We start from the raw sequence: 27,909 nt of genomic DNA, 5'->3' as shown, positions 1-27,909 counted from the left end.
CGAGGATTCCAGAAAGCCTTAGCTGGACCACTACAAGAATTTCAAGTTACGAATTCATCAATGACAGCAGAGAGCATCAATAATTACCAGAGCGGCGTATTACTGCGATTGTTTTTCCAGCAAGCGACACAAAGGTTGGAAAGATTAGGAGCAAGGGGTAACGGTTTATGCTGACGAAATCGCTCTTTTCAGCATAAAACGGGGCCAAGATCTCTTTTTCGTTGCTATCAAGGAAGAAAATTTTTAGAAACGAAAAATGATTTATCAACTGTTTACTGGTATTCATTCTCGTCATCAGTGAGAAAGCTCTTCATCGCAATGAGCTTCTGTTTCATCTCGTCGATAGTAGATCGACTGACGTGAACCAGTGACATCGTCGGAAGAAGCTGATATTGAATCGTTTTCACGACAGAACAGCAAAGGCCACGGCACTTTTGAAATTTGGCGATCACATCGTCGAGCGCTATCTTCAGCTCGAGTGCTTCAGAGATGTGGGCACGCAGATTCATCCTTTCACGAAGCAGTCTTAGATCGTAGAAATTCGAGACTGTTTTCATCCGCGCTTTTGAGACTGCAACGTCGAGAATGTCCTGGTAAGCTTCAGTATTTTCGAAAAAAATCGTGAAATGAGAAAATTATCATATATCCTTTTCATATAATTAAGAATTTTATAAATTGAGAAGCTATCCTGCTCGACCATAGTTAAATAATTAACATTTCCAAATATCTTGTCGACATATTGCAACTTTGTAAGCATATCCTTTTGAGCAGCATCGACAAACTCAACAATGTCTCTATGCAACTGCCTCTCTTCGTTGCTGCTCATCGAAGAAAATAATCGAATGCGCTTGTTTTTTTTTTTGCTTCTTGGGCGCACTTTTCTTGATGCAGGTAGGATGTAGGTATTTGTATTGATCCGGACTATCGGATTTATCTTACTCGCGCCCCTTGAAGTTCTATTTGAGTTTACCGATCAAAAACTGAAGTTTTTTTCCTATTTAAACTTTTATTCAATGAAAACAGATCTTTTATTATTGCTGTGGTTTTGCTGAGGAATATTTCAATCTGTTGTATTCAGCAAGTACTTTTTCATGCCTTGTAAGAAGGCGACTTTCTGAAGCAATGGCTAGAATTTCATAGATGATCGATTCTTCAATCTGATGCTCGACATCCTTGATGCAGAAGAGTTTTTTGAAAATCATGTTAAATGTTTTCTTTTCAGTTTGATTTAAATATCGGAAAATAAGAAGAGCTTTATAGAATTCTAGACACCGAGTGGCGGCAGATGTTGATCCTGAATTTTCACAGCAGAAACCGAACTAGAAGTTTCGAAACGGAATAAATCATTTCCCATATCTTGATCGATCTCTATACATCGTGCCATGTTTCTCACTTAGTAACAATTCATATGCTTGGAAACTAAGGAAGCAAGTTGCAATGAGACTTGGATTTAGATTGGACCTTTCGAAAAAGTCTAATCTAAGTCTGATGATGGCGTATTTTTTGTATAAATTTATTATAAAAAGTACCTTATATAAACAGGTTAATAAAAAGTGCGATTTTATGCCTTTTGCGCTTTGTTCTGTACGGGTAGGTAGAGCTTGAATTCGGCGGGCAGCTCGTCCTCGGAGTAAAGTCGGTCGGAGAAGTAGACTCGTCGGATTCGGCAATTAGCGTGAATCTAAAAAACGAAGAAAGTAAGTTGAAAGAGGCGACTGAGGGGATTACCTGGACTCGGAGAGTTTCGATGTAGTTGGTGCCATAAGCTCTTCGGGTGAAGTCGGAAAGGTTGAACTGGATCTGGTTCCAGCCGTCGTCAAGTCGCATCGGCATTGTGCAGATGAAGGGCTTAACTCGAGTGGTCGACTGGTAGTTGCTAGCTCGGAATCGTCTTCGCACGTTCTTATCATCCAAAACCTCAAAAGTCTCTAGAATCGCGTTGTTTACTCTAGGCGTACCTGAACTTCGAAAGTGAAGTATTTCTTGAGATTTTTGATAATCATGACAAGGAAGGGTAGCTTAATTCCCAGCGTCTTTTTGGGATCAGCAGGGCATGTGATATAGGTGGTGGAGACATTGGTTCCTTCGATCTCGAGCACAAGCGACTGGATGTCGTTGTCAGTGATGCGCTTGATGTGTCCGTTTCGCACTTTCTTGTCCCAGATTTGGAGCGGCTTTGAACCGATACTGTACAAAATGGACAAAAAGCCGCTCTGAAGATTTCCTTGAACTAAAAATCAAACCCGGTTAAATACCTGAAACGTATTTTTGAACATGTCGCGACTTCGGCAAAAAATGAACTGAAGAGCACGAACTTCAAATTCAAAATAATAAGGCCTGTTCTAGAGATGACGAAACTTTCTAAGCATTTTTCATCATTCTCCTTTCTTTTTTTCTCACATTGTCAGTTTAATTTAACTTTAATTTAAAGTCATCAAGAATCTCACTAAAAACCTAATAGGTCAGATAATCTGATCTAACGGTATTAGTATTTTTGCCTATCTTCTGTGATGATTCTATTATAATTGCTGATGCTTTCCTGCAGAAAAGTCAGAACAAAAACTTATAACTTTGAAGATTAGGAAGCTGTATTCAAGTGAGGGCAGTGAGAATGAAAGTGAACTGTACAGTGTGAATAGTGAATAGAACTGATCATTTTGACAAGTACAATTTAGTACTCGCCTCTCTGATCAGCTCCAAGAGCTCTTTTTCGGACTCTTTAACTTCGTTCGCATTCATGCCCTGAATTTCAGAGATGAGCGAACTAATATTCTTGCGAGTGCAGTTTTCCTTCCTCGGCGAGTTTGAGGAATCAGAGCTGATTCCGGAAGAGTCGTTTTTGACCGTATCTTCTTCAGGAATCAACTCGCAAGCAGAGCGCTGACTCGTCAATCGCTTGATGGCGTTTGTTGAGAGTGATGGACGAGAATACTCTTAAAACAAATTTGAATAAATGATTTTTTTTCTAAGGGGTTTACCTTCACTCGGAATTTCCGGGAACTCGGGAAATTCGCTGGTGCAAGTGGCGAAATGAGCTTCGAGGGACTCGTTGGAGTCAGCATCAGGAGAAACGGAGTTATTTGCGGCAATAACTGTTTGCTCATCAGCTTCAAGAGTTAGTTCGGGGAGTTCGTTATCTTGCTCCTCGCCTTCCTCTTCATCCTCATCGTAGATCGTCACGGCACTGCAGTCCAGTGCGGCTTTGATCTTGAACGGTGTAGGCATCGAGCTCCACTAAAATGTACATGGAAATTTTACTCCTAAATAACGAAAAAACTACCTTTGATCGACGGCGGACTTTCTTCTCCTCGAAGTCATTTTGTCGCTTCGGCGTGCGCGATGAAGCTGACATTTCCTCATGTGCTGACGCTTCCACGACACATGGCAGCGGTAGCGATTGAGATCGATGGATCATCTGTGCCACGGGCGTTCTCCACATTGAGATGTTTCCTTCGGAATCGCCACCAATTAAGATCGGCGACGAATTCGCGACAAGAAGTGCAATGCTAATTGCATGCACTGGCACCACATGGAGAACAGTCGCACGCTCAACTTCGAAGACTACAACATTCACCAAGCAGCTTGTCGCGAGGTACTCTTCGTTGTCATCAAGGCAGATTGAGACCAGGTTTTTCGTCCATTTCTCGCTCTCGTACTTCTTGATCAGCTCGCCGCGGATGTCGTACGATGCTACCTGCTTTCCCTGGGCAACGTACGCTCGCTTCCGTCCCTTGATGTCGCAAATGCTGGATGGAGTTTTGATCCATTTCTCACGTTCAAGGGACTCTTCTGTTGGCGCAAGGAAGAACAAGGCTTTGTCCGCACCACCAGAGACAAGTGTCGCGTTGTCCGCTTCATCGACGATCCAGTTGACCGCACTCACAGACGAAGTATGATAGTCCACCGTGAGCGACGGTCTTCTGCTGTTCGTGAAGATTACGTGAACAAAGCGATCACGGCCGCCTGTCGCAAGCATGTCGCCACGCCAGCTGATCGATGTCACCTCTCCATTGTGCGCCTCAATGTTCTCAAGTCGACTCCAGATCATTTGATCCGTCTCTTCGCATGGCATTCGTCTGTACAGCTCGAGGTTCCCATTCGAGAGACCAACGGCGAGTGTATCTTTCGCCTCGTTCAAAGACACCACACGAATGGATTTTTCATCCATGGTGGCGTAAATCTCAAGCTAAAATTAATGTAAAAAATTGTCTAAAGAATCGCTTCTTACCTGGAACATATCACGAGCTCCCAACTCCCAAACGCGACAAGTACCATCAGTTGATCCTGAAATGACAGTATTCCGCTCAAAAGCAGTCACTGAATTCACAGGGCCCCGGATGCCTGCGTACTCTTCCACAATCTTGGGCGTTTCGGGATCGCTGTTCCAGAGGGTGCACGAGCGATCTTTGTACACGACGAACACCTCATTCTCCTTGATGGGCGCTATCGCTACTGGATTTGGCGGAACGTCGATATCGCCGAGAGCCATTTCGCACAATCTCTCGAAGCTTGTGGTTAGAACTGAAAAAACTTAGTTTCTGAAGTTGAAAGAGTCGAGTTTACCTAGAACACATCCTCCATAGTCTGTGTTTACTCCGAGGAAGAGGTGCTCTCCATTCGTGCTGATACACTGGCACTTGGAGTAGTCAAACCACGACTGCAGGGAGCGCGTACCACTCAATTTAGCGATGCCTTCTTCCGCAACAGCGAAGACATTAGTAGATGTCGCGCAGGCATCGATAAATGTGTGATCTCTTCGTTGTTTCAGCGGCGCGTTGCGCCCCGTGAGCGTTTGAACTGCCACACGGGTTCGCTGCGCTGGAAAGGTCCAGAAGCGAATCAGACCTACAACGGAAAGATTAAGATCAATAACGAACGACTGTGCGTTACCTTTGCCAACGGTGATGAACGTTTTGGCGCTGAAAAACAACGAAAACGAGGGCTCCTGCTGCAGTCTACTCGTCGCCATCTTCTCGCCAGTCCGCAGGCACCAGATGAAAATTTGCCGGTCATGCTGGTCGCCGCACGAGAGGACATGCTTTCCTTCTGGATGCCAGGCGACGTTGATGATCTCAAATCGGTGGCCGCTAAATTTCGCCGTGTATTTCTTCGACTCGCGGCACCACACTGTATGATAATGAAGATTATGAAGATCAAATAATAATAATAATACCTCGCACGCAGGGGTCTTTGCCCGCCTCGCCGGTGACGACTCTCTTCTTGTCCGCGGAGAGCGCCAGGCAGGAGATAGAGCGCTAGAAAATATTAAAAAGTGGCAAAGATAAAAAAAATAGCTCTTACCTTGACTGAAACATACTCCGCATTGTCAAGCCCTTTCTCTCCCTCGACGATTGTCACGAACGGACCGGAAGTCCAGCAAAAAGTGCCGTGGGTGCTGGAAATCCTGGTCGGTCCTGTGACCGTCACTCCATTTACCGCTCGTAGCTCCATCTTCTCCATTCTCCGAATTCGTGGTTCTTCAAAACTCATTATTACTTTAGTCAACTCATTATTCACTTTGAAAATCTTCCAAGAAAAAGACAATGGTCAGTTTTTTGGCTGTAACCGGATTCAATTTTCAACGCGCGGAATCAAAATATTGATTTTGTAATGAATAATGGAGGAGCTCTTGAACTTGTGGGACAAAAGCAGCGCTGGACGAGGAAAAAAGGGAAGGGCCGGAAATTAGGAAAAATTATCTTTGCGACTTACCTCTAGGACTGCAAACGGCCGAATGAAAGCTCGCACCATCGGAGGTGAGGGTGAGGGACAGCGACTCGCGAGATGATATCTTTGCAGCTGCCGTGAACTCTCTCGAAAAAAATTTTCGTCGGTTGGAATCGCCAAATTTGGAAATTGTTTCAAGCGAAGTGTTTTTAACGCGGCCTCGAAAGACTTTTAAAACTTCAAAAGATGCACCAATTAACGTATCTTTTCTAACGATACGACGAATCTACTCTTGATTGTTTTCTTCTCGGTTTTCTTATTGTTGTGGAACTTTCGCGTTTAGTTATTTTTAAAATTATTTTATGGAAGGTACGATAATGACTTTCTCTGTTTGTCCTGATTGGCCAGGGCGCAGGAAAAAGGAGGATCGAACCAAATTGAGTTTCCAAAGTTGTTTGATATTTAGACTCGAAAATATACAAAAAATTATAAATATATATATTGTTATAAGGGAACCCCCTTATATAATATAAGTTATATTGTATATATAATAGATGCAATATACTGTGTATACTATACAATATTGCATTATGCTATTGTGCCAAGATAAAACAAGGGTTTGTTCAAAATAAAATGGGAAACTTGCAAAAACTTTCAAACTTTGAAATTCAAAGGATTTGAGAGCTTTTGGATTTGATAGATTGAAGGAAAATTGATTTTATTCAGGTTTCATATTTTTCGATCAAGACATCCTTTTTGGATTCAAGGTGAAGATACCCGATTTCTTGGATGTCTTCTTATCGCTCCCTCGTTTTTCGACTGAGATTGAGGGTATTTCAGTGTCTTGGACGTTCTTCAATGTGAAGATTCCTCGTAAAAGTCCTAAAATTAAAGAGGTTAGTGGTATTTCAACATTTGCCCAAAAAGTGTCGACTGTTATTCTGAGTTTGACAAAATCTTACCTGGATTTATGCTCTTTTCGGACTTTTTAACTTCATAAATTGAAGTGACAACTAAAGAATAAACATCTCTCTTGCCGGCGAGAATTCTAGAGAATCCTCTATTCAAAGCTCAAAAAACGCAAAGTCTATTGCAAAGATAATCGACTGTAAATGTGAATGCAAACAAGCCAAGATCTTTTCATCTTCGATATCAATTTATTCAATTTACTTTTACTTCAATCTACCAGTAGCAGAAGAGAATCAGCAGTGAAAAAGCCAAATGGAATGAAGATGGCGGCGATGGATAGACGAAACTCATCAGCCCAGAGCAGTTTTCTTAGGCGTCCGATACGCGAATTCTAAAGTCATTTTTAAAGCCAGATCATGTAAGTTATTACTCAAAATTTGTTAGACTAGTGTGATACAATCATCATGACGAGCATTGTTACTTACTTCGACCGTGGTCACGAATTCGGTTTTTTGTCGAAGGGCGTGAGCCTGGCAGTGAAAGCCACATTTGTTGCACTTCGGCGAGATCCAGCTGAACATGCTTTGGCACCACTGGTCTGTGACCTTGGCCTGCTCGAAGATGTTCAAGCGGCATGGGATATCGCGCCATGGAACGACCCTCTCCTTGATTTCAGTTAGTAAAGAAACGAACGCATTGGTTTACGACTCACCCTTTTCTGGATCTTGAATTGGTCTTGGCAGCCTCGAATGAAGCCCAAAATAGCATCTTCATGGTCGGGGTTCTAAAAAATTATCAACATAGAATTATGAGTTCAGATAACTCACCTCGAGGGAGCGATCGCCGACCTTGGTGTCGAAGAGAATGAAATTGGGTGTATTCTCTTCGATTTTGATGAAATTGGCCGTGTCAAAAGAAGGGCTGTCCATGAAGTAGAATTCCTTGATATCTCTAGGAGATTCCTCAGGGATTTTGGGTACCCCGCAAATCCAGTTTCGGAAAGCGTTGGGGTTCGGCAAGTTGACTACACCAATCTTGGTTGGTGTCGTTTCGCGCCGCCATCTCTTCTATAGGAAGTTGACTTCAGGAGTGAGCTGCATTCGTAAGCTGTCGTCTTTTTATACCCTCAAAATTGCGTGGATAATTTTTGAGCCATTGTCAACCAATAAGTATGTGCAAGAAGTACTCTAGGGCTCCGCCATCTTTCCAGATTCATCAACTTTACACTGAACAACCGTTTTACGCGCCAAGAAGGGAAAGTTTTCCCTCTTTCATTTGCGCAATAAATTTCATTCGAAACAAGTTTCCATGATTATTTTTCCAAGTACAGTATCATCATATATTCAGTTTTAATTTCAGCTGAACCCTTTGCGGTTTCAAAATTACGGCAACATTAAAGATCGATGCACTAGTACTGGCTCTCCTGTAGATCCAAAAATGAGGGATAGCGCGCATGAATTATTTGTGAGGATTGTCGGACTTGCACTCCTTTCTTCCACAGGTGCGCTTTAGCCGGTTTTGTTTTGAACGGACAAAGAGAGGGAACCAGAAATAGAACTGGAGAGAACTCGCGGCGATGGTGAATCAAGACAAGATCCAGATCGGCGAACTGAACAGAATGGTGACAGTCGACCACGAATTCAATAACAGAGCCAAGGAAAGAGGAGGATTTTTGAGATTTTAAGATTTAGATGATTCGTCCAGAATCGCCAAAATTAAAAATTAACTGAAGCAATGGCAAGACGTAGCGGCTTTCGAACAGAACGAACTAGCCAAAGTGAGGATTCACCGTTCTTTGAGGCATGCAAGCAGAGCTTTGGCGTGCTCTGGCGTCGCTACAGTTGTGGCTACAGTGACATTCATCGAGCTTGAGTTCGATTCAGCCGGGGAAATGACTCCGCCTCAGAAACATTATTCGGGAAAGGCAGAAATCTGCGAATACAAGTGGGAAAACTCACAATTGAACTTCGGAAATGCGACTGGAGGCGACGGTAGTCAAGAAAGATTGAAGTTTCTGTTGAAGTTTTATGCTCAGGGATATAAAGCGGCAATAACGTAAGTAGTCAAGTTGAGGTGAGAACTGATCTTAATTACAGCTTAATGACGATAATGACTCTGATTCTGATTTGGTGGTATTCTGAGCTTGAGCGGAGACTCCTCGTGCTTCGTCGACAGCTCCCTTCGGAATCAACGATCTTGTCATTTTCTCCGTTGGCTTTTTGGTTCTACCTCGAACTCGCAATCAGCTCCGTTCATGTTCCGATTTTCAGTAAGCTAGAAAGCCTATTTTTAATTTTATAACTTCTTAGATGTCGGATTGCCAAAAGAAATGCAACTAATGACTTTTCTCCGGTTGTATCATCTGATCAAGTACATGCGTGAGCACCATCCGATGCGTTACAACAGAATGACGGAGATTCTGAAGAATCTCGGCAGTGTGACAATGTCTTCGAGTTTCTTGCTCAAATCGCATTTTCTGGTTCGTTACTCTTCCTCAGCGGGCTTACAATTGTTACTCCTGATTACCGTCATAAATAAAACCGGTCCCCGAAAATAATTTAGAAACGTCCGCTCACGATGCTGGCGGGTGTATATTTCTTCAATGTTTTTGCGATGGGGTATGTAATCTACGCACTAGAGCGATCATATGGCACGTGTATGGAATATTCAGGTTCGCAATTGCTTTCAATACTTCAAAATTATTATTTTAGACGTGGTTTGGCTCATGGCCGTGACTCTCACTAATCTCGGGTACGGCGAGTTTACTCCAACTTTTGGGTCTCAAGGAGCATTGTGGCTGTGTTGTCGCTTTTCGGATTATTCCAGGTGCGAAAATTTACGGCGAAAGCATATTTAACTAATCCCGCTAATTATCTTTATTTTGCAAGTTTCACTAGCTAGTCTACTTGACACAATTATGTGTGGCAATAAATACCTATAATAAAATTGTTAGACAGCGCTGATCGTTGGTGTTCTGTCCGAGTCTCTCCTTATAGGACCAGAAGAAAAACGTCTCATGGCATCTGTTGAGCGACAACGAGCACATGTTATCAGAAGAAAATGCGCTGCTCGTCTGATTCAATTCGTTTGGCGCCAATACAAGTGTCGAATGTTGATGGAGCAAATGGCGAAAAAAGATGAAACGGAAGAATTTATTGCCAAATTGGGAAGACGTCGTGAACGGATGAAACTTGCTAAGGCAACCTCTGGTACTAGTTTGAGTGGCTTACCAGATTAATCTTTCCTTTTAGAGGCTCTTTGGCAGTGGCGACAGGTTAAAAAGAGCACGGAAACTGCTGAATTATCGTAAGATAAATTACTCAAAGAACATTTTGAAGAACATGGATTTAGGTTGGAGAAAGAATTTCAAGTAGATGAAACTGCAATAACAACGACACACATTTCGCGAAAACTCGATTCATTGGAGAATCTTGTCAGAAGAGGTGGCCAATTTCTTCGTAAAAAATCTTCACAGGTACATTTTCGCGGATCTTTCCCTAGCTTCGAAGAGAGATCCATCTGCCCGTAAAGTATATTTATTGCAAGAAGTGGTAAAACAAACAAATGTAATTTTTAAGGCAATTAATTGTCCTTGATTTAAGAGCTGGCTTACGAACGCCATCAAGCTCGTAAATGAAGCCGAACACTCCGATTGCGACGAACCAAATTACCCAAAAGGACAGGGGTTAAATATGACGATTCTTATAACGATCAGATGTGTTTTATTTGAAATAAAACATGAGAACTAACCCAGTTAAGATTCACAAGTGGATTTAGAGGGTGGACATCATCAGTCTTGGGCTTCGAATTTCTTTCAAAGCGGATTGAGCAGATTCAGGCCCTCTCGATATTCCACCAGATCCTCAGGAAGAAGGTTTGAAATGATATTCTCAAATTTTAGAGTTTAATGATTAAACTTTAATCTAAGAACGAATTCACTTTCACGGCGCCGGACTACACTAGTCACAACTAGAGCATCTCCCTCTTTACAGGACAAGGTTTTTCATTGAGAATTGAGAATGTGGATTATAATTAATCATCGATAGTTTATGCGCATAAATACACTTTATTCGACCGCAAAGAAGTCATAAGCTCAGCTGACCCCAGAGTCTGGGGCCAAGACATAACACAGCATGAATATACTTACTAATCAACGTGACATTGTCAACGTCTATTTGAAATTTGACAGCCTTTTAAAGCGTCGTCAATCGGAGAACAATTCTGACCCTGGTGGCTGTCCAAAACGCCCCTCTGTAGGCTCGATTGGAAGGTTGAACACAATGGCAGCTGGTTTGCCTGAAATACCGTATTTCCCAGCCCAAAATGTAACTTCCATGAATCTGGAAGGAAATAAAGATTTTTGAAGAGGACAGCTGTGACACGTCGTCTCCACCGGGTGAAATCCGTAGATTACGCTGTGGACCCTCCTCTGGCGCAAACAGACAAGGCATTGCTTTATAAAAACACAGGCAAGCGTTTAATTTCAGATCCAGTCGTTAATCCTCCGCTATTTATTGCTATTTTTACAATTTTAGTCGACAAGCGTAAAAACTCCTTACCACTTCCTCCAGTTCCGCGCTCCTCTGACACCAGCTCGCTTGCCAGCGTAATCCACTCAATAAGCCGCCAACAAACTCAAGTTCAAGATGGTAATATAATGATTCTTATTACGCACAAATCAAAACTGTTTTGTTCAAATGGGTTTTTCAATTCATTAAAATACTATGAAATTAATCCGTATTTCTTGGTAATTAAAGTTGAAATAAGGAGATCACCTTATATAAATGAAATTGTAAGAATAATCCGATTGAATTAACGTACTATCTCCGTATCTTTTTGGCTTGAATAACTAAAAAATATATGTTGTTATTAAGTTTATATAATCATTTTACGTCAATTGCCGGTTTTCCATGAGAAAATCTCAATATTAAAAAATATCAAAAATATGCCTAAAAAGGTCATTTAACTTCTTTTATAGAGCTGAGTGAATTGAGAAAACTACTGATTCAGCAGAGCTCCGAGAAGTCAGATTCAACGAACAGAACGAATTAGCAAATCTGTATTCTGCATTTTTATTATCATGCATCGGTTTACTATCAGCAAGATTACGAAGAAGAAAAAATAAAATAGACTGAGCGGCTAATTGTTTCTTTTCATTTTTACGAGATTACTACTTGACTACTCATGGGCTCGGATAGAGCCGGGGCCTGAGCAAAAGAGAGCCTCTGAAAACGACCTCTCTCTCGGTACTTCGCAAGCCTCAAGGTCGTAAATTCGACCTTTTCGTTTTATTCGAATCACCGCTGCATGATTCAAATTATTGAAAAAAGCCAGATTATAGTATAAAACTAGAGAGACACGCGTTCCAACAATAAGTAAGAGCTTGAAGAAGATTTCCTGATAAAAAAATGAAATTGTGGCTCGCCACGGGCCTTGCCTTGATACAGGTAATAAGATCAGAAAACTGTTACTTGCACACTCATTGCACGCTCAGTAAAGTATAAATTATCGTTTCGAAAAAAGAAGTTAATTTGCTTGATAAGCGGTTAATAATTCATTAATCAGTTTGTCATTCATCGTTTGGAAAACCATAGATGAGACGGTAGTGAGTACACCATGGGACTGTATCCATGGGACTGTATGCATGGGGGACTGTATCCATGGGACAGTATCCATGGGACTGTGTTCCCCTGTTTGATAACGTACCCCCCCCCCTAGCTCGCTCACATTTTGTGAACATTTTTCCCTTGCTCGCTTAGTTAAATTTTATCAAAGTCCCCTTGCTCGCTCCCATTCTTGTTTCAGCGCGCTCCATTAGTCGCCATCCTTCTTTTTACCTCGCGCGCCCTTGTTCGCTCCTCCTCACCCATTTATCCCTTGTTCGCCGCGAGACCGCCAAAGCCTAGCTCGGCTTGGGTCGCTCTTACAGCTCTTACTGTACTTTCGACTCAAGCTTTTCATAGGGACTATATTTTCATTTTCATGAATATTTTGACAGTAACTAAACTTCATTTCCTCTTTTTAAAGCGTCCAGTTAAATTTTTATATCTTGTAGCAACGCTGTATTATGCCGTAAACTTGATAGTGTGACTTTATATGTACATTTTTACTCAAAATAGTCGGATCTTCATGTTGAAAATGGTTCCAGAGTTGTAAATTTGCTGAGCTGAGTGAGCTGAGCTGGCTGAGTGAGCTGAGCAGTCGCTCAGCTCAGCTCAGCTCAGTGATTTTGGAAAATGATCTGATCTGCTCAGCTCAGCTCAGCTCAGACAATTTTCACTCAGCTCAGCTCAGACGATTATCACTTAGCTAAGCTCAGCTCAGCTCAATGATTTGAATACAATTTTACTGTAAACCCTTTAAACAGTAAAAAACAGCTCAGCTCAGCTCAATCAGCTCAGCTCAGCTCTAATTAGGGTCCGCTCAGCTCAGCTCAGCTCAACTCTCTTTAACAAAAGGTCTGCTCAGCTCAGCTCAGCTCAGAAACCTCCGAAGTAGCCCAGCTCAGCTCAGAGAAATTTTTTCTCGGGTCAGCTCAGCTCAGCTCAGAAAAATTAATCAAAATTTGCAACTCTGACTGGTTCTTTTAACAAACGCCGCGAAAATCCCCCCAAACGTATCTATTATTTCACTCTAGCGTTCTATGTACTGTGGATTGAGCGGGTAGTGTAACCCTGCAATTTTCAAAACAGTAATTTGAACACTATTTTTCCCATATACAAAATGACTACGTGATAATTTCATTTCTTCTGTCAAAAACAAATAATCTCACCTGACCCGAAAGATATGAATATGATTTTGAGGTGAAAAATAGGGATACACTATTAACCTAGATTTATCCGTCAATTCTTTCGAGAAATCTCAATAAATGAATTTTGAGGAAAAAGGCATTTGATTTTTCATAAAAAAAGTCTCAAAGTTTCAATCTTAGTATTTCGAGTACTTATGTTTACTTAAAATGGAGTGTCCAAATTTCTTCTTATTAAGAAGATATGAAAATTTGACAAAGTGGGCGTGAAAGAGCATAAAAAGATAAGTTTGCTTGGAAAAAATCATGAAAATCAAAGTTAAAAAGCCTTTTAAAAGTGAAAAAGAAAATGAGCTACGCGTCATAAAGCTTCAAGGGGCTTCAAGAGCGAACAAGGGATAAATGACGGAGAAATGCGGGCGAGCAAAGGTGCGCCGTCGAAACCAAGGAGAGCGAACAAGGGGTCGTAGAATGCAAAAGAAGGAAAGCGACCAACGGATCTTGGTAACAAAAAGCGAGCGACCAAGGGGGGTCTTGTTGGAGTTTAACTAAGCGAGTAAGGGAAAAATGTTCACAAAATGTGAGCGAGCTAGGGGGGGGGGGTACGTTATTTCTATCGAATGTTTTAGCATAATATCGATCGTTAGGGAAACGATCGCTCCGTAAAAACTCATATTTCAACCCATGGTTTTGACAAAGCTAGATTACCACTGACATTTCTATTCTTCGAACGCTCTGCATAGACAGCAATTAACTACCTCTTTAGGCTAACCAAATCTATGCACCGGTGAGACATGAAGAAGCGCCTGTTCCTCGCGTTACCATCCGGCCAGCAGTGCGCCCGGTCGTCGGCGAGTGGCACAACTGTCAGCCCATTCGAATCTGCGAAGGGGTTTCCCTCGAAGATCGATTCTACAAAGGCGACCTACCTGAAGTTTATTTCGACACAGATCAAACTTGCTCATATAGTATTGATGAAAATGAACTCTTTGGGATTTCGAATGCAGATACTGTTGCTGGAAAACGCGCACAGATTGCTCTGAAGAAATTTCTTGACAGAGAAAAAGAAGATGTTCATGAAATTACAGTCCGAGCTTTTAATTGCGCCGGAGATGAAATTGCTTCGCGAAATATAAAAATCGACGTCTGTGATATCAACGATCACATCCCCTGGCTTGATCCCCACAGTCTGAGCATGACTTACTGTCCGGATATGAAAGTGGGTACCAAAATTGGAAAACTATCGGGCTCAGATATGGACATTGGAGCTTATGGAAAAGTTGAATTTTTCTTCACTCATCGAAAGCCCTTTGGATCGCCGGTCCTTGTTCGTTACTACGACGGTAGAGTGGAAGAGATTCAAAATATTTTCCGACTGGATGCGGATGGAACCATAAGTGTCAGTGCTTTCGATCCAAGAATAAACAATAAGGTTCGCGAATTATCCATCGAAGTCGGCGTACGTGATCATCCAGGCAATCCAATTTACGGGTCGCGTTCAGCTCAAGGAGAGGATCAGTCAATTGAGATAATCTTTTTCATATCTGCGCACATATGCGACAAGTATGTTCTGCCTCACATATCTTTATTCCTAGAAGAGGTATTTATAATACCAGGAATTCTCCGGTCCTTTTGGGGATTTTTTCGGATTGAAATTAATCGTAATCCTCAAAAAGTAATTATTTACATGTGCAATCAACCACCAGAAGTTGAGAGTTGTGACCTTGGAATAATTGATGAAAATAGCATGGACGCTCCTGAAGCTGCTAACATTCGAATTGTTGATCGTGACGCCGACGAAAGAAACGGGTTTGTTGAGATTGAAGTACTGGACAGTGAAGATCCTCTTGACGGTTCGCTTGAAATTGTTCCTACTATCGAGCGAGTTGATGGAGTTTGGGTGACTTCAGGAAAAGTCAACATTCTCAAACCATACAACTACGAACTTCCTGGAGCACAGATTGAAACCCGCGGCTCCGTCGCTGCTAGAATCGTCAATCTCAATGTCCGTCTTCACAACTCAAAGGCAAAAGATGCAAAGCCAGTTGAGACAGTTTGTACGATGCGCGTAAGAGATGTCAATGACCCATTACGATTCCGATCATTCATGACTAGAAGTGGCGAAGGATTTCCAGCTGTCATTGAAAATTGTCAAACACAAGTAGGGCAACGAGTTGATAATCAGATGATCTTGGCAGTCGATGAAGATAGTCAGGGAAAAGAAATAAGTAAGCGAAATCGAAAGATGACTAAAATACTTTCCTACGTCAATCAGTATAACGTACCCCCCCCCTAGCTCGCTCACATTTTGTGAACATTTTTCCCTTACTCGCTTAGTTAAACTCCAACAAGACCCCCCTTGGTCGCTCGCTTTTTGTTACCAAGATCCGTTGGTCGCTTTCCTTCTTTTGCATTCTACGACCCCTTGTTCGCTCTCCTTGGTTTCGACGGCGCACCTTTGCTCGCCCGCATTTCTCCGTCATTTATCCCTTGTTCGCTCTTGAAGCCCCTTGAAGCTTTATGACGCGTAGCTCATTTTCTTTTTCACTTTTAAAAGGCTTTTTAACTTTGATTTTCATGATTTTTTCCAAGCAAACTTATCTTTTTATGCTCTTTCACGCCCACTTTGTCAAATTTTCATATCTTCTTAATAAGAAGAAATTTGGACACTCCATTTTAAGTAAACATAAGTACTCGAAATACTAAGATTGAAACTTTGAGACTTTTTTTATGAAAAATCAAATGCCTTTTTCCTCAAAATTCATTTATTGAGATTTCTCGAAAGAATTGACGGATAAATCTAGGTTAATAGTGTATCCCTATTTTTCACCTCAAAATCATATTCATATCTTTCGGGTCAGGTGAGATTATTTGTTTTTGACAGAAGAAATGAAATTATCACGTAGTCATTTTGTATATGGGAAAAATAGTGTTCAAATTACTGTTTTGAAAATTGCAGGGTTACACTACCCGCTCAATCCACAGTACATAGAACGCTAGAGTGAAATAATAGATACGTTTGGGGGGATTTTCGCGGCGTTTGTTAAAAGAACCAGTCAGAGTTGCAAATTTTGATTAATTTTTCTGAGCTGAGCTGAGCTGACCCGAGAAAAATTTCTCTGAGCTGAGCTGGGCTACTTCGGAGGTTTCTGAGCTGAGCTGAGCTGAGCAGACCTTTTGTTAAAGAGAGTTGAGCTGAGCTGAGCTGAGCGGACCCTAATTAGAGCTGAGCTGAGCTGATTGAGCTGAGCTGAGCTGTTTTTTACTGTTTAAAGGGTTTACAGTAAAATTGTATTCAAATCATTGAGCTGAGCTGAGCTTAGCTAAGTGATAATCGTCTGAGCTGAGCTGAGTGAAAATTGTCTGAGCTGAGCTGAGCTGAGCAGATCAGATCATTTTCCAAAATCACTGAGCTGAGCTGAGCTGAGCGACTGCTCAGCTCACTCAGCCAGCTCAGCTCACTCAGCTCAGCAAATTTACAACTCTGGAACCATTTTCAACATGAAGATCCGACTATTTTGAGTAAAAATGTACATATAAAGTCACACTATCAAGTTTACGGCATAATACAGCGTTGCTACAAGATATAAAAATTTAACTGGACGCTTTAAAAAGAGGAAATGAAGTTTAGTTACTGTCAAAATATTCATGAAAATGAAAATATAGTCCCTATGAAAAGCTTGAGTCGAAAGTACAGTAAGAGCTGTAAGAGCGACCCAAGCCGAGCTAGGCTTTGGCGGTCTCGCGGCGAACAAGGGATAAATGGGTGAGGAGGAGCGAACAAGGGCGCGCGAGGTAAAAAGAAGGATGGCGACTAATGGAGCGCGCTGAAACAAGAATGGGAGCGAGCAAGGGGACTTTGATAAAATTTAACTAAGCGAGCAAGGGAAAAATGTTCACAAAATGTGAGCGAGCTAGGGGGTACGTTATGTTAATACGTAGTGTATGACGCATTCGATTTATAAAATTTTGTATATGTTCTGGATTTGAAATGAATATGTTAAGCTTACTCTTCTGATGATGAGTTCTTCGAAGTGTCGACAGATTTCGCAAACAAGGTTGCAAAAGTTGTGCTCAAAAAGACAATCGACAGGGAATTACATTGCCGTCCACAGAATCCCGATAGCGATGCTAGATACTACAGACTCTTGATAACTGCGACTGAGAGGAACGAAGTCATTGACGAGGAGGTTTTAATTTTGTGCAAGTAAGTAGAAACAGTATTCTTGCTCTCAATTTTTCAGGGACATAAACGATCAACAGCCAAGAGTTATCCTTTCTTCGGGACAAAGTGGTGTTTGCCGAGATTTGAGCAGATTTTTCGACGATCAGGCACGGTGCGAAAACATAAGAATCTCTATTATTTTGAAGCGAGTATTTAAATAATTGGGTTTTGATTTTGCCGTGCTGAATCTACGTCAATTATATTAAGTGCTTTCCAACCGAGAAAAGGATTTTCTTCTCCAGCATGGAATCGAAAACGTCGAGATAAATGATGGGGTCGAAGGACTCAACGTTGTTGCTATCGCTATTGTCGAAGACAAGGATGAGGACGCGCTCGGTCATGGCGCGCCTTTTACCTTCACCATTATCGACGAGGGAACTACCAAAGATAACAAGGACGACTTTGTATTCAAGGAAACTTCCCACTCTAGGGTCTACTTACTTGCATATAGAGGCGATTATGTAAGTTCTTATTAAGTCTTACATCGCTCTGACCATTTCTTTCAAAGAATCTTGGCTACGGAGAACGCATCAAATTCACTGTTAGTGACAATGGCGGAAACTCATTTTCTGATGCCTGTCGTGCTCCTGAGCCCAGGGGAATGAATGAATACTCAATTATGGCATGTGATTGTGATGACAACGAAGACTGGGAATATTATCCTAAAAATGACTGCGCCGCAGCTGCTATAGGTGGTGTTTGGTGGATTCTTCTTTTATGTGCGTGATGCTTCGGACCATTATAGACTAATTTCAAGTATTAACATATCTTTTAAGTGTTATTACTTCTTCTTTTACTGCTCTGTTGTTGCTATTACTGGCTTTGTATGGGAGCAGCGGGAGCTACTAAAGATACTGAATACGTTTATAAGGTTTGAAAATTTTGAAAGATTTCATTTTCCAAATTTTATGATGGGAAGCGTTTTCATACGATATTCAGTACGATAAACCCGACTGGTACTATTACATGTTCAACCTGATGAAAAAAGATAAAGACGATAAAGTTGTTGTCGACCACGCACAAGTTGACCATCCGGATACTATTGGAGGCGTCCTTGATAAGGTTGTAAATTTCAGCGGTATCGTTTTCTACTGCTTATTTCTAGTCCAAAAAAGAGGTGGACGAAATCAACGCAACATACGACGAGGTGCGCATTTACAACTCATCTTATCAGAAGGGCCGTGCCTCGATATCGACTATGTCAGAAATCACTGGAATCAATAGTAGTGTCGCCAACGCTGAGAGCAAAGGTATTAATTGACCCTTTAAATTTACTATTTTCGAAAGCCTTATGAAATATCAGCCAATTTTAACTAAACTCAATACGAGTTTAGTTACAGTATACATTTCAAATACAGAATATAGCAAATCGTAAAGCATTCTAAAAAACGATTTGTAGTGGATTGGTCTGCTATCATGAAAAATGTTCCGAAGATCCAAGAAGATGCGAAAAACGATCTGAACGAGCGATCTCAATCGCCCATCAGTAACATAACAGATATCACCGTCAATGAAAGACGAGTGAGCTTTTTGAAAAGATATGATGTTGTAAATTCTATGTCCTTTGCGACCACCCAGGAACATGTTTATGATTTTTTTGTTTATTATTTTCCAGATTTTTTTAGATTAATGAGAGATCAATTATTTAAAAATGACTTAAAACATTGCAAAGGAAATTAATGAAAGACAAGCAAGTATGGTTAGGAATTCGCGAAGAGATAACCTTGACAACAGTTTCAACGGTATGACTCAGGGTTTGAAAAGTCACAAATTTTGACTGAGCATGAGCACGGCTGAGCACGCGAATGCTCAGATTTGATTGAGCTTGAGCACGGCTGAGCACGCGAATGCTCAGATTTTATTGAGCTTGAGCACGGCTGAGCACGACACGCTGGAATTTTTGTTGAGCTTGAGCACGCTGAGCATGCTCAGTGCTCATGCTCAGTGCTCTGAGCATGCTCATGCTCAGACTTTTCAAACCCTGGTATGACTAGTTAAGAAGTAGTATTCTAATGCACGACCTATTGACAACTGTTATTACTATTGACAGCGACTACTGAGAATATTCATTCAGTAAGTTATCGCTGCGCGACAAATTGAAATGAATAAGAAATGAAACTTTCAACTGGTCAATAGCTTTTTAACTAAAATATTCTCAGCAGTTCGTTTCGCAGAATCTATAAAACGTAACCTCTTTTCGTAGCTGGCGACTCGCTTTTATCTGGAACCGATCCCGAGTTGGACATGCGCCCCAATTCTCCTCCTGCTTTCGTTTGAGTTTTTAAAAGATGGTATTGCATGAGAAGATTATTTTTCCTAATCAAAGTCTCCGGCCCTGGCTAGCTATTGATGCTACACTACATTTTTCTACTATCTGTAAAAAGTTAAATACAGTTCAAATTTTGCTTACTGTTGTAGATAATCGAAATGAAAGAAGTACGCATTTTTGGTTTTATTTAAATGAATATACAATAATAAAAGGCAGTAAAAATGCTCAGGAGAGAGGGCTTGTAGGCTTAACAGACTTACAGACCCTCCTAAATCACGAAAGGAGATGAAACGATGGAAATTATACTTGGTATTAAATTGATCGATATAATTTTACATATGTTGTTGATGAAAAGCGTCTCGATATCGCCAAGGGTCAGATATATAGAATATCACATTGAAGGGGGAATTCGAGAGCTATCGAAGTTTTTGCGACATTACTTGGGTTTAAGAACTGAAATGATTTAATTAAAAGCGCTCTTGATAGCGGGAGAATTTCGCCCCTCTTATCGAAATATTTGAAGCTCGTTAATAACGAGTAGTTACAATAGATAACCTTGTTAGGGAGCAGAGCACACAGATATCACTTGCAAAATATTCATAAGAGAGTTCTCGATTCACAGATAAGCGCAACACTTTTCTGGCAATCTGTATTTGATCATGTGTCGGTATTTTCGATTTCGGTCCGGTGTGAGCACGCCCTTCGTATGGATTCGTATATATCTAATCGTAAAGTTACTTTCCATAAGAGGTTAAAAGAATTAAGGCTCAGTCGATAATTAATCATATTTTACATATATGTAAATTCCTATATATTACGATTAAATTATTTTACTTACAATTCGTACTCCTCGATTGAACTGAAATCGGCAACGTAACATCTCACAGTTTTTTCGGGAGTTTGGTGACGTTTTCGTTCGCAGCATTCTTGCTTGCGTGCTTGTTCGTATCCCTTGGGTACATGTGACACAGGGCAATGGTTGGTAAAAGCAAAGGAGTGCAACATCGGATCCGTATTATGACAAAATTGCGCTGAAACTTCGTTATTTTTTTTCGTCGAGATAATAACCAGTACCTGAATCTAGGCGACTTTTGTCGCAAGTGTTCGACGGATGAACAAACTCGTTTCGCACACAATTTTTCACCGGAACTGCTCCGACTTAATAATGCTAGCTGTTGGAACGACTAGAGAACTCTTACTTGATGATCCGTTTCCGTAGCAGTCGAATTTGACAAAGCAGTTACTCCTTTTATCGCAGAACTTTCTACTCTCTTCCATATTCAACATGGGGCAGAGTTTCTCTTCTATGAACCTGTTCCAGTCCATGTAAGCCTGCTCAAACTTACAGAGGGGCTCGTGACTTGAGTAAAATTGGCGCCCGCCTCGAGAAAGTCCTGACGATTTTTCAATTGACGACTTCAGCAGAGCTTCTTCCGATGCCTTCTTAAACTCGATATCAAAACGACTCTGTATGGCGGCGCCGAGAGCGCGGTCCAAATTCGCGGAACTGTCACTTTGCGGGTCGAAGTGCAGCTTATAACTTGCATCTGTGCTCCTTAGTAGCAGGAGTAGGAAGGAAATGCTAAATCGAGACAGAAACATGCCTTTTTCCTCGACAATTTACTTTGGACTGCCTAAGACCTTCTGTCTTTTATGTCGTTAACTATAGCGCCGTCAGATGAGGAGGGCGTACCCACTGGCGCCCCATGATTGAAGGTTCACCTTTTAGTCTTTTTAAGAATGCTCTTTATTTTCTGCATCTTTGCCGAAAGAATTAACTGCCAACATTTTCTCAACACAGCGTATGAGAAGCTAGCTTCAATAGTATAACTTCTCAACGCGCATGTTATTAATAAGTGCAAGTAATTTATTTTTAGTTTGATACAAAAATAGGGACTTTTGAAGTATAAAATAACAGTTTCCTTTATTGAAAAAGTTCGGCAGAGTTTTTAGCATATTCGAATGAAATTGAAAGAAACAAATGGAATTTAAAAAGTTTTTGCTTGGGCTCGTAATAGACGGATTCTTCCGGGAATGTGTCTCCTTGTTTTTTGCTGATAAATTTAAATACAGTTTCGATCGTAAGTTATAGAATCTTGGACGACCAGCTGCATTATTCGGGGAAAGAAAGACTCATACTTTTCCGCTGAAAAGGAATATTAATAAATATTTTCAAAGGCTACAAATTATTCAAATTCCGAGACAAATCATCGAAATCAAGGATGGTTACCTCGTTTTCATCGAGATTAAAAAATATACTGACTCAAATAAAGAGCTGAACCAAGAGTCTGACCAAGAGAATACGACGGAAAAGGATCTTACCAAGTAAGGTCTTCATCTGATTTTGAACCATTGTAGAAATAGAAGTGTCGTCCAAACTTTGACTGAGAATCTTATATGCGTCAACCATGAGCCTAAAAGTACTTAAATATGTTTTTCTGAAGTTTTCTTACTTGATTCCAAGTTCCTGTTCTAGGTTCATACGCTTTACTTCCAGATCGTCAAATGGATTGAGAGTCTTCTTTGTTTTCGAAGAGTTGTGTGTCGAAGACTCCCAAAGATCGTCATCGCCTGTTTCATCTGTTGTCTGAGTTGAGTTTGGTGAGTTTTCCTAATAAACGGTTAGGTCCGGAAAGTAAAATGAGCCAACTTTTTCCGACTCGTTCTCAATATCGTCGACATTTATCGACTCTTGGACGTCAATCAGGCTCTGCATATTCGCCATGACTTGCTCATCGGAATTGGTATTTTCCAGATCCTGGAGACGATTTCCGATCGGCGTGAAGACGGATCCGATATCTTCTTTTGAAGATTCCTTTACCGACGAGTCCTTTTTTGGAAATTGTTAAAAAATATTCAAATTGAGTTTCAATCAATACCTTCGACGAACGAGAAATAGCGGATAACTCCAAGGATGATTCGTCTGTTTGGTTATTCGACGTTTGAGCCGTTTTAGTCAAAACTGGTTGCATGATCTTCGGGGGCGAGCTCGAAGTTGGAGCCTGGTTTTTAGATTTTTCTACTCGTACTAATGAAGGGCTACGGGACCGAACTTTAACAGGGCGTACTAGTGTTATACTTTAAAAAGCCTTTAAAATATTTTTTCTTTTTGTAATTATTTTTGTCAGTCTGATTTTTGAAAAGGCGTTCCTTTCATTTTGTGGCAAAGGAACTGATTCGGCGTCGGCTTTTGAAAGGTCAGGGAGAGACTGCGATATTCGTAAGTTATTCGAGATAGGTGGAGGCACTGTTGAACTTGATTGTTTTTCCTTTTCGGCATTACGTGGTGTGAAAGTGGAAGGCTCAGGGCTTGGCAAGCGGCCTGGAGATGCGCTGGATTTTGAACTCTTTAAGCTAGAAAGGGACGTTTGTTTCGCTACAACCAAGAACTTGTTCGTACCTCGAGTGAGGAAGAGAAGGCTTCACGACAACTGGAGATGGACTAGGAGCGGATCCAATAGATTTCTTTGGAATGACTTTGAAGGGACCCACGCCAGATGGACTAAGACTCATCTTTATTGGAATGGGACTTGACCGAGCACTGTTTATAGTCTTTAAAGTCGTCGTTGATAAGCTCTTGATTGTAGCATCGTCGATTGCTGTCGATCGAATTTGAATATCGTCCAGGCTTTCATCATGAAGGCTTCCAATATCTACGAAAATTTAAAAAAGAAAAGGTTTTAATTATTATCGATGAGAAGTGCGTAGTGCGCAGATGCGCTGATTAAAAACAATTGCCGCTATTATTTCATAAAATATGAACCCACCTAACTTTTATGACTGATTCTCATATTCAGAAGTGTGTTTAGTTAAGACGTATACTTGTAGATCAGGTACAAGACGAGAGAGATAAGTACGGATTCTGTATCAAAGTAAAAATGATAAATATTCATAAACTCTACGGTGGGCTCAAACATACGGCACATAAAAGTGTTATCTTGATTATATCTGTGGGATGTGATTGACTCAATCTAAAAACGGCCGTTGGAGAAATCAAAGATGCACTCGAAGTACCTTCGATGCTGCGGCACTAAGAGAATCCATTAACTTACCTCCTTTGTGATCGATTTGAACTGAAGATTCTGGAACGGGTGGAGTTTTGAAATGAATCTCTTGGTTATCGACTGCTTTTTCGAAAGATTTTTCTGATTCACTGGATTCTGCAGGGGCATCTTTTCGATGCGGGTCGAACTTCGCTGCCAAATTGCGGAGAACGGAGCTTTTCTCTACTTTTGAAGGTGGTCGGGTTATATTTTCTTTTGGGATCACGACCGACTCATGAGTCTTCTCTAGACTCGTGAAACTATACTTTTTAATAAGCGCAGGCTTTGCCTTTACAGAGATGATTTTTTTTTAAATTTGATTTTTTGTGAAGTTTTTCATGAAATTTTGCAACTCGTTCCTTGATAATTGGCTGATGAACCGGCTCTTTTGGGACGCTTACATCTTCTTTGTCATTCTCTGTTAAACTGGACGTTTTATTATCCCCTGTCTTCGTTGACTTTTCCCTCGTTTCTGCTGGGACCAAGTCTTTGTCCTAGAAACATTAACTTGTCAGCTAGATAATCCTGTTTTTACGTTTTCGGTTGCATTGCCAACAGACGATGAAATTGTTATTGTCTCTCCAAAGTTTGAGCTTTTGATGGAACCAATGTCGATTTTCATTTCTTGAAAGTTGTTGACGATTGTTTTTGAAGGTGCATCCCACTGTTTACGCGCTGAAGGCTGCTCTGATTCTGTTTTTAAGGATTTAATGCGCTTTTACATAAATTAATCTAGTACTGAGTTTATCAACTCGTTTGTTTCATAAAAAAAAAAGATAAAAGATATGGTATTTCTGATATACATTATATTATATTATATTTATAATTTTATATTATATATAAAGTGACGTATTTAGATCCTTTCCAGAAGAGGCATCGGAGGATGTGCGATCCAAAGATAAATGAAGTGGCGCGACAGCTCGATCTCCGCCTTCATCTGGCTTCTTCATCGATGTTTCAAGAGCTTCAGATTTGCGCTCATTTAGCCGCTGCAGTGCAGATTTCTTTTTCTCAAGCGCACGGGTTCTCTCTTGAGCGGAGGGAGACTCTTAATTTCTGAATAAAAAAGACAGCAAAAGAACTTCTAGCTCACCAGAATTGATCGAACGCTCACTGAGACTGTTATTTCTGGAGGAGTTTTCTTCATTTTCTTTTGACGCCTCCTGATGATCTGGGTCAAATGCTTTTGGAATTCTAGGTTCGGGCAGCACGCCGCCTCGTTGAAGAACTTTATTCCTTCTTGCAGCTTCTTTGTTCGCGTAATAGTCTTTCAGAATTTCATTGTGGCGCTGCGACCAGATTTCCTCGACACTTGGGCCTGGTGGCGGAGCTTGCATCGCTGCCGCAGAAGACCTCGACACAGCACTAGCAAGGTTCCGCAAGATCTTTGACTCGTAGACTACATGTTCCTAGATATTCAGCAAAGTGTGACGGACCCTTTCCTGGATGCGCGACTGGAAGCAACTGATGCGTGAATCCCGCTGATAATCTTCTGTCTTTCAGCCTCTCGTGCTTTCTGGGCGCGCTTTTCTCTACTCAACTGAATGTTCGTTTTCTTCGGAATTATTACTTTCTGATTTCCGTATACACTACCAGCTTGTTAGAGTTTTGAAAGAAAATGAGCATTACTTTTGGATTTGTTTTTGTCTTTTTCTTTGCTCACCGCAGACGATGCTATTCGCCTTTCTGGAGCACGATCGGGGCTTCTCGATCGTTTCTGCTTATCTGCCATCACGGATCTGGCACTGTAACACGAATAAGCGAAAGTTTTCGACACTAACTTACCTTGGAGCTGGCTTTAGATTGAGAGTAGGTTCATACTGAAGGGCAATGTTATTCATTTTGGGTCTTCTTAGAATGGCATTGACGCTAGGTCGCTTGGTCGGATCTCTCTTGAAACACTCGGCGACCAAGCTTCTCACATATTGTGAATACCTCGGACTGAGCTTCGCATATTCTGCTCGCATTATCTTTGCGGCTAGAATGTTATACGGTAAGAACGAGCACCCTCAATATATATTGTTTTTCTATCGAAGCAAATAGCCGTCTTAGCAAACAAGACGTCTGTTCTTTCAAATCTAACGATAAAATTATAAATTCCATTTATTTCTTTAACTTTCTAATAAGATTGAAATAAAATGAAAGTTCTTACGAAGAAAACTACTTTTAATAATAAACTACTACGAAGAATTTATCAAACCAGGAATCTAATTTTGCAATAAAGCAAAAATTGCTTGCGCAACGAGAGGTTAGAAAACGACAGACAATGAGACACAAGAAAGCGCTCTTTGGAAAGCCCATAGATTTATAAATAATAATAATAACTTCGTATAATTCCAAATTAAGACCTTTTTTGCTTTCTGAGAACCCATCCTGGTTCAGAAATATTCTCAGGCACATCCCTTTACCCCTTTGTAGACAGTCTCAATAAGCTTCTGAATTTGATCCAAAATATATCCAATAATTAAAAACATACAAAATAATGATCTGTCTCTACGGTAGAGTGGATATTGTATAAGATTGCTGCTATTAGAGATAGAGTCTATCTGATAGACTTAGTCTATGTAAAGTTTCGTGCACATGTCCTACCTAGTCCTCGCATATTGGCAGCTTCGAAAGGATGTCTGAGTGTGCACATCTCGTATAAAACGCATCCGAGACTCCATACATCAGAGCGAGAATTGTAGGGCTTCCCCTCGCATATCTCAGGACTAATATAAAAAGGAGTCCCGATGAGAGTTCTCGCCATATCAGTCGTACTGTCCAGAGCTCGTGCAATTCCAAAATCTCCGAGTTTAACCTGAAGAGACAACATAAGAATAATGATAACTATTGATGTGATTATCCACCTGCCAGCGCCTGCTCAAACGTTAGTCATATACATTTTCCTTGAAAAAGTGAAACAAACAAGGAACTACGCTCGAGTAAGTACTTTATTCAAAAATTCAACAAGTAAAATCAATTCAATCCTGGCCGTTTAACAGGTCGATTGATGACAACTTCAGGAAGTTCTTCATCCTCTTCACAAGTGCCACCTCTGATGATGGTGTCGTTCTTGCAGCAGGCATCGGCGGTTTTGAACACTTTTCCTGAGCAACACGCTTTGCCTCCATCTGCGGAGTAGAAAGGGAATCGATGAGGCGCCTTGCCACAACACTGGTCACCTTTCGGCATCAAGGTCTTAGAATAAGTTTCATTATGGAAAATAGGAGGTTTTCTAAATTTACGCAAATAAGAACTTAATTATTAATTGAAAATATCGATGGAGGCTTATCTATCAATAATTATTTTCATGGATGAGTAGACGATAGGGAAAGAGATTGAGAAAAATGATTTGATTTTGAATATACAAATATATTCATGAGAACTCGAAAACATAAATGAGGAAACTTGTCTTGACTCGCTGAGCACATTGCCGGCGATCAAAACTGCCCCATGCCGTGTGGTGATTTATGTCCCATGTGTCCTCTAATAGAGCAAGTTGCTCTGCAAGTTGAACGTCGCAATCACACGCAGTTTTCTGACATGAACCGTGCACATTTCCGCAAACGATTGAACGATCACCGAAACGGGACTTTTAAGGCTAACTCTGAGACGATAACAACCTACAGACACTAGTTGATTGAAAATAGCGCCGTCAATAAAAAAGAGCAGCCCAGAACTGTTTTCCGAGAAATCTATAACCGCGAAACATGTTGCATGAAAGTTCATTTTCTTCACTTGGATGGTCAATTTTCAAGCATCTATTGCAGTGATGATAGTCTCTACACGCTTTATCGATAGCATCGACGGGTTCGCCTGACGGCTCACCAAGATACATATCGGCACCTGCAAGACACCAGCAACCATACCCAACAAATTTGCCAAACTGTCTGTTTTGGTTTTGCAAGTACATCACCATCGATTTTATCATTTTGTACTTATTGAATTCGACGACTCCTGCTCACTCAAGAGGTCCAGAAATCTTTCATAATCCCAGAATAGTAGTTAAATTTCTGATCCTTGTCTGATTGTGCTGATGAGCCTTTTCCGATGTGTCCCCAGCCAT

The 27,909-nt window shown here is 41.0% G+C and overlaps 5 protein-coding genes across 5 annotated transcripts; 2 read left to right on the top strand and 3 right to left on the bottom strand.

Annotated features, from left to right (window-relative positions):
* Nucleotides 1-1,524: 1,524 nt before the first annotated feature.
* LOC145710294 (cilia- and flagella-associated protein 20) lies at nt 1,525-2,302 on the bottom strand. The gene is made up of 4 exons (XM_081788029.1): nt 2,256-2,302; nt 1,959-2,213; nt 1,729-1,917; nt 1,525-1,681 (listed from the first exon to the last, which is right to left on the bottom strand). Exons 1-4 carry the CDS (start codon nt 2,274-2,276, stop codon nt 1,562-1,564), a joined length of 585 nt encoding a protein of 194 aa, XP_081644155.1. The 5' UTR covers nt 2,277-2,302; the 3' UTR covers nt 1,525-1,561.
* A 261-nt stretch (nt 2,303-2,563) lies between these two features.
* LOC145707646 (WD repeat-containing protein 62-like) lies at nt 2,564-5,986 on the bottom strand. The gene is made up of 9 exons (XM_081785204.1): nt 5,713-5,986; nt 5,302-5,477; nt 5,174-5,255; nt 4,891-5,127; nt 4,564-4,845; nt 4,229-4,521; nt 3,281-4,186; nt 2,979-3,234; nt 2,564-2,933 (listed from the first exon to the last, which is right to left on the bottom strand). Exons 2-9 carry the CDS (start codon nt 5,458-5,460, stop codon nt 2,653-2,655), a joined length of 2,496 nt encoding a protein of 831 aa, XP_081641330.1. The 5' UTR covers nt 5,461-5,477; nt 5,713-5,986; the 3' UTR covers nt 2,564-2,652.
* A 5,841-nt stretch (nt 5,987-11,827) lies between these two features.
* LOC145708815 (protocadherin gamma-A7-like) lies at nt 11,828-14,977 on the top strand. Its single transcript, XM_081786514.1, has 3 exons — nt 11,828-12,023; nt 14,091-14,887; nt 14,941-14,977. The coding sequence occupies exons 1-3, from the start codon at nt 11,985-11,987 to the stop codon at nt 14,975-14,977; spliced, it is 873 nt and encodes a 290-aa protein (XP_081642640.1). The 5' UTR covers nt 11,828-11,984.
* A 26-nt stretch (nt 14,978-15,003) lies between these two features.
* LOC145708590 (uncharacterized) lies at nt 15,004-19,987 on the top strand. The gene is made up of 11 exons (XM_081786277.1): nt 15,004-15,552; nt 17,330-17,531; nt 17,569-17,656; nt 17,777-18,010; nt 18,058-18,268; nt 18,326-18,420; nt 18,489-18,611; nt 18,655-18,799; nt 18,949-19,130; nt 19,225-19,291; nt 19,753-19,987. The coding sequence occupies exons 1-11, from the start codon at nt 15,012-15,014 to the stop codon at nt 19,824-19,826; spliced, it is 1,962 nt and encodes a 653-aa protein (XP_081642403.1). The 5' UTR covers nt 15,004-15,011; the 3' UTR covers nt 19,827-19,987.
* A 1,736-nt stretch (nt 19,988-21,723) lies between these two features.
* Nucleotides 21,724-25,436, bottom strand: LOC145707272 (uncharacterized). Its single transcript, XM_081784770.1, has 13 exons — nt 25,306-25,436; nt 24,955-25,228; nt 24,728-24,909; nt 24,397-24,555; nt 24,215-24,355; nt 23,871-24,144; nt 23,219-23,471; nt 22,963-23,172; nt 22,698-22,890; nt 22,469-22,648; nt 22,272-22,429; nt 22,141-22,232; nt 21,724-21,964 (listed from the first exon to the last, which is right to left on the bottom strand). The coding sequence occupies exons 2-13, from the start codon at nt 25,196-25,198 to the stop codon at nt 21,882-21,884; spliced, it is 2,169 nt and encodes a 722-aa protein (XP_081640896.1). The 5' UTR covers nt 25,199-25,228; nt 25,306-25,436; the 3' UTR covers nt 21,724-21,881.
* Nucleotides 25,437-27,909: the final 2,473 nt, after the last annotated feature.

The sequence above is a fragment of the Oikopleura dioica genome, chromosome XSR (genome assembly GCF_907165135.1).
Source record: "Oikopleura dioica chromosome XSR, OKI2018_I68_1.0, whole genome shotgun sequence".
NCBI lineage: Eukaryota > Metazoa > Chordata > Appendicularia > Copelata > Oikopleuridae > Oikopleura > Oikopleura dioica.
Note: the sequence above shows the minus strand (reverse complement) of the source record. Positions and strands in the feature narration are given on the sequence as shown.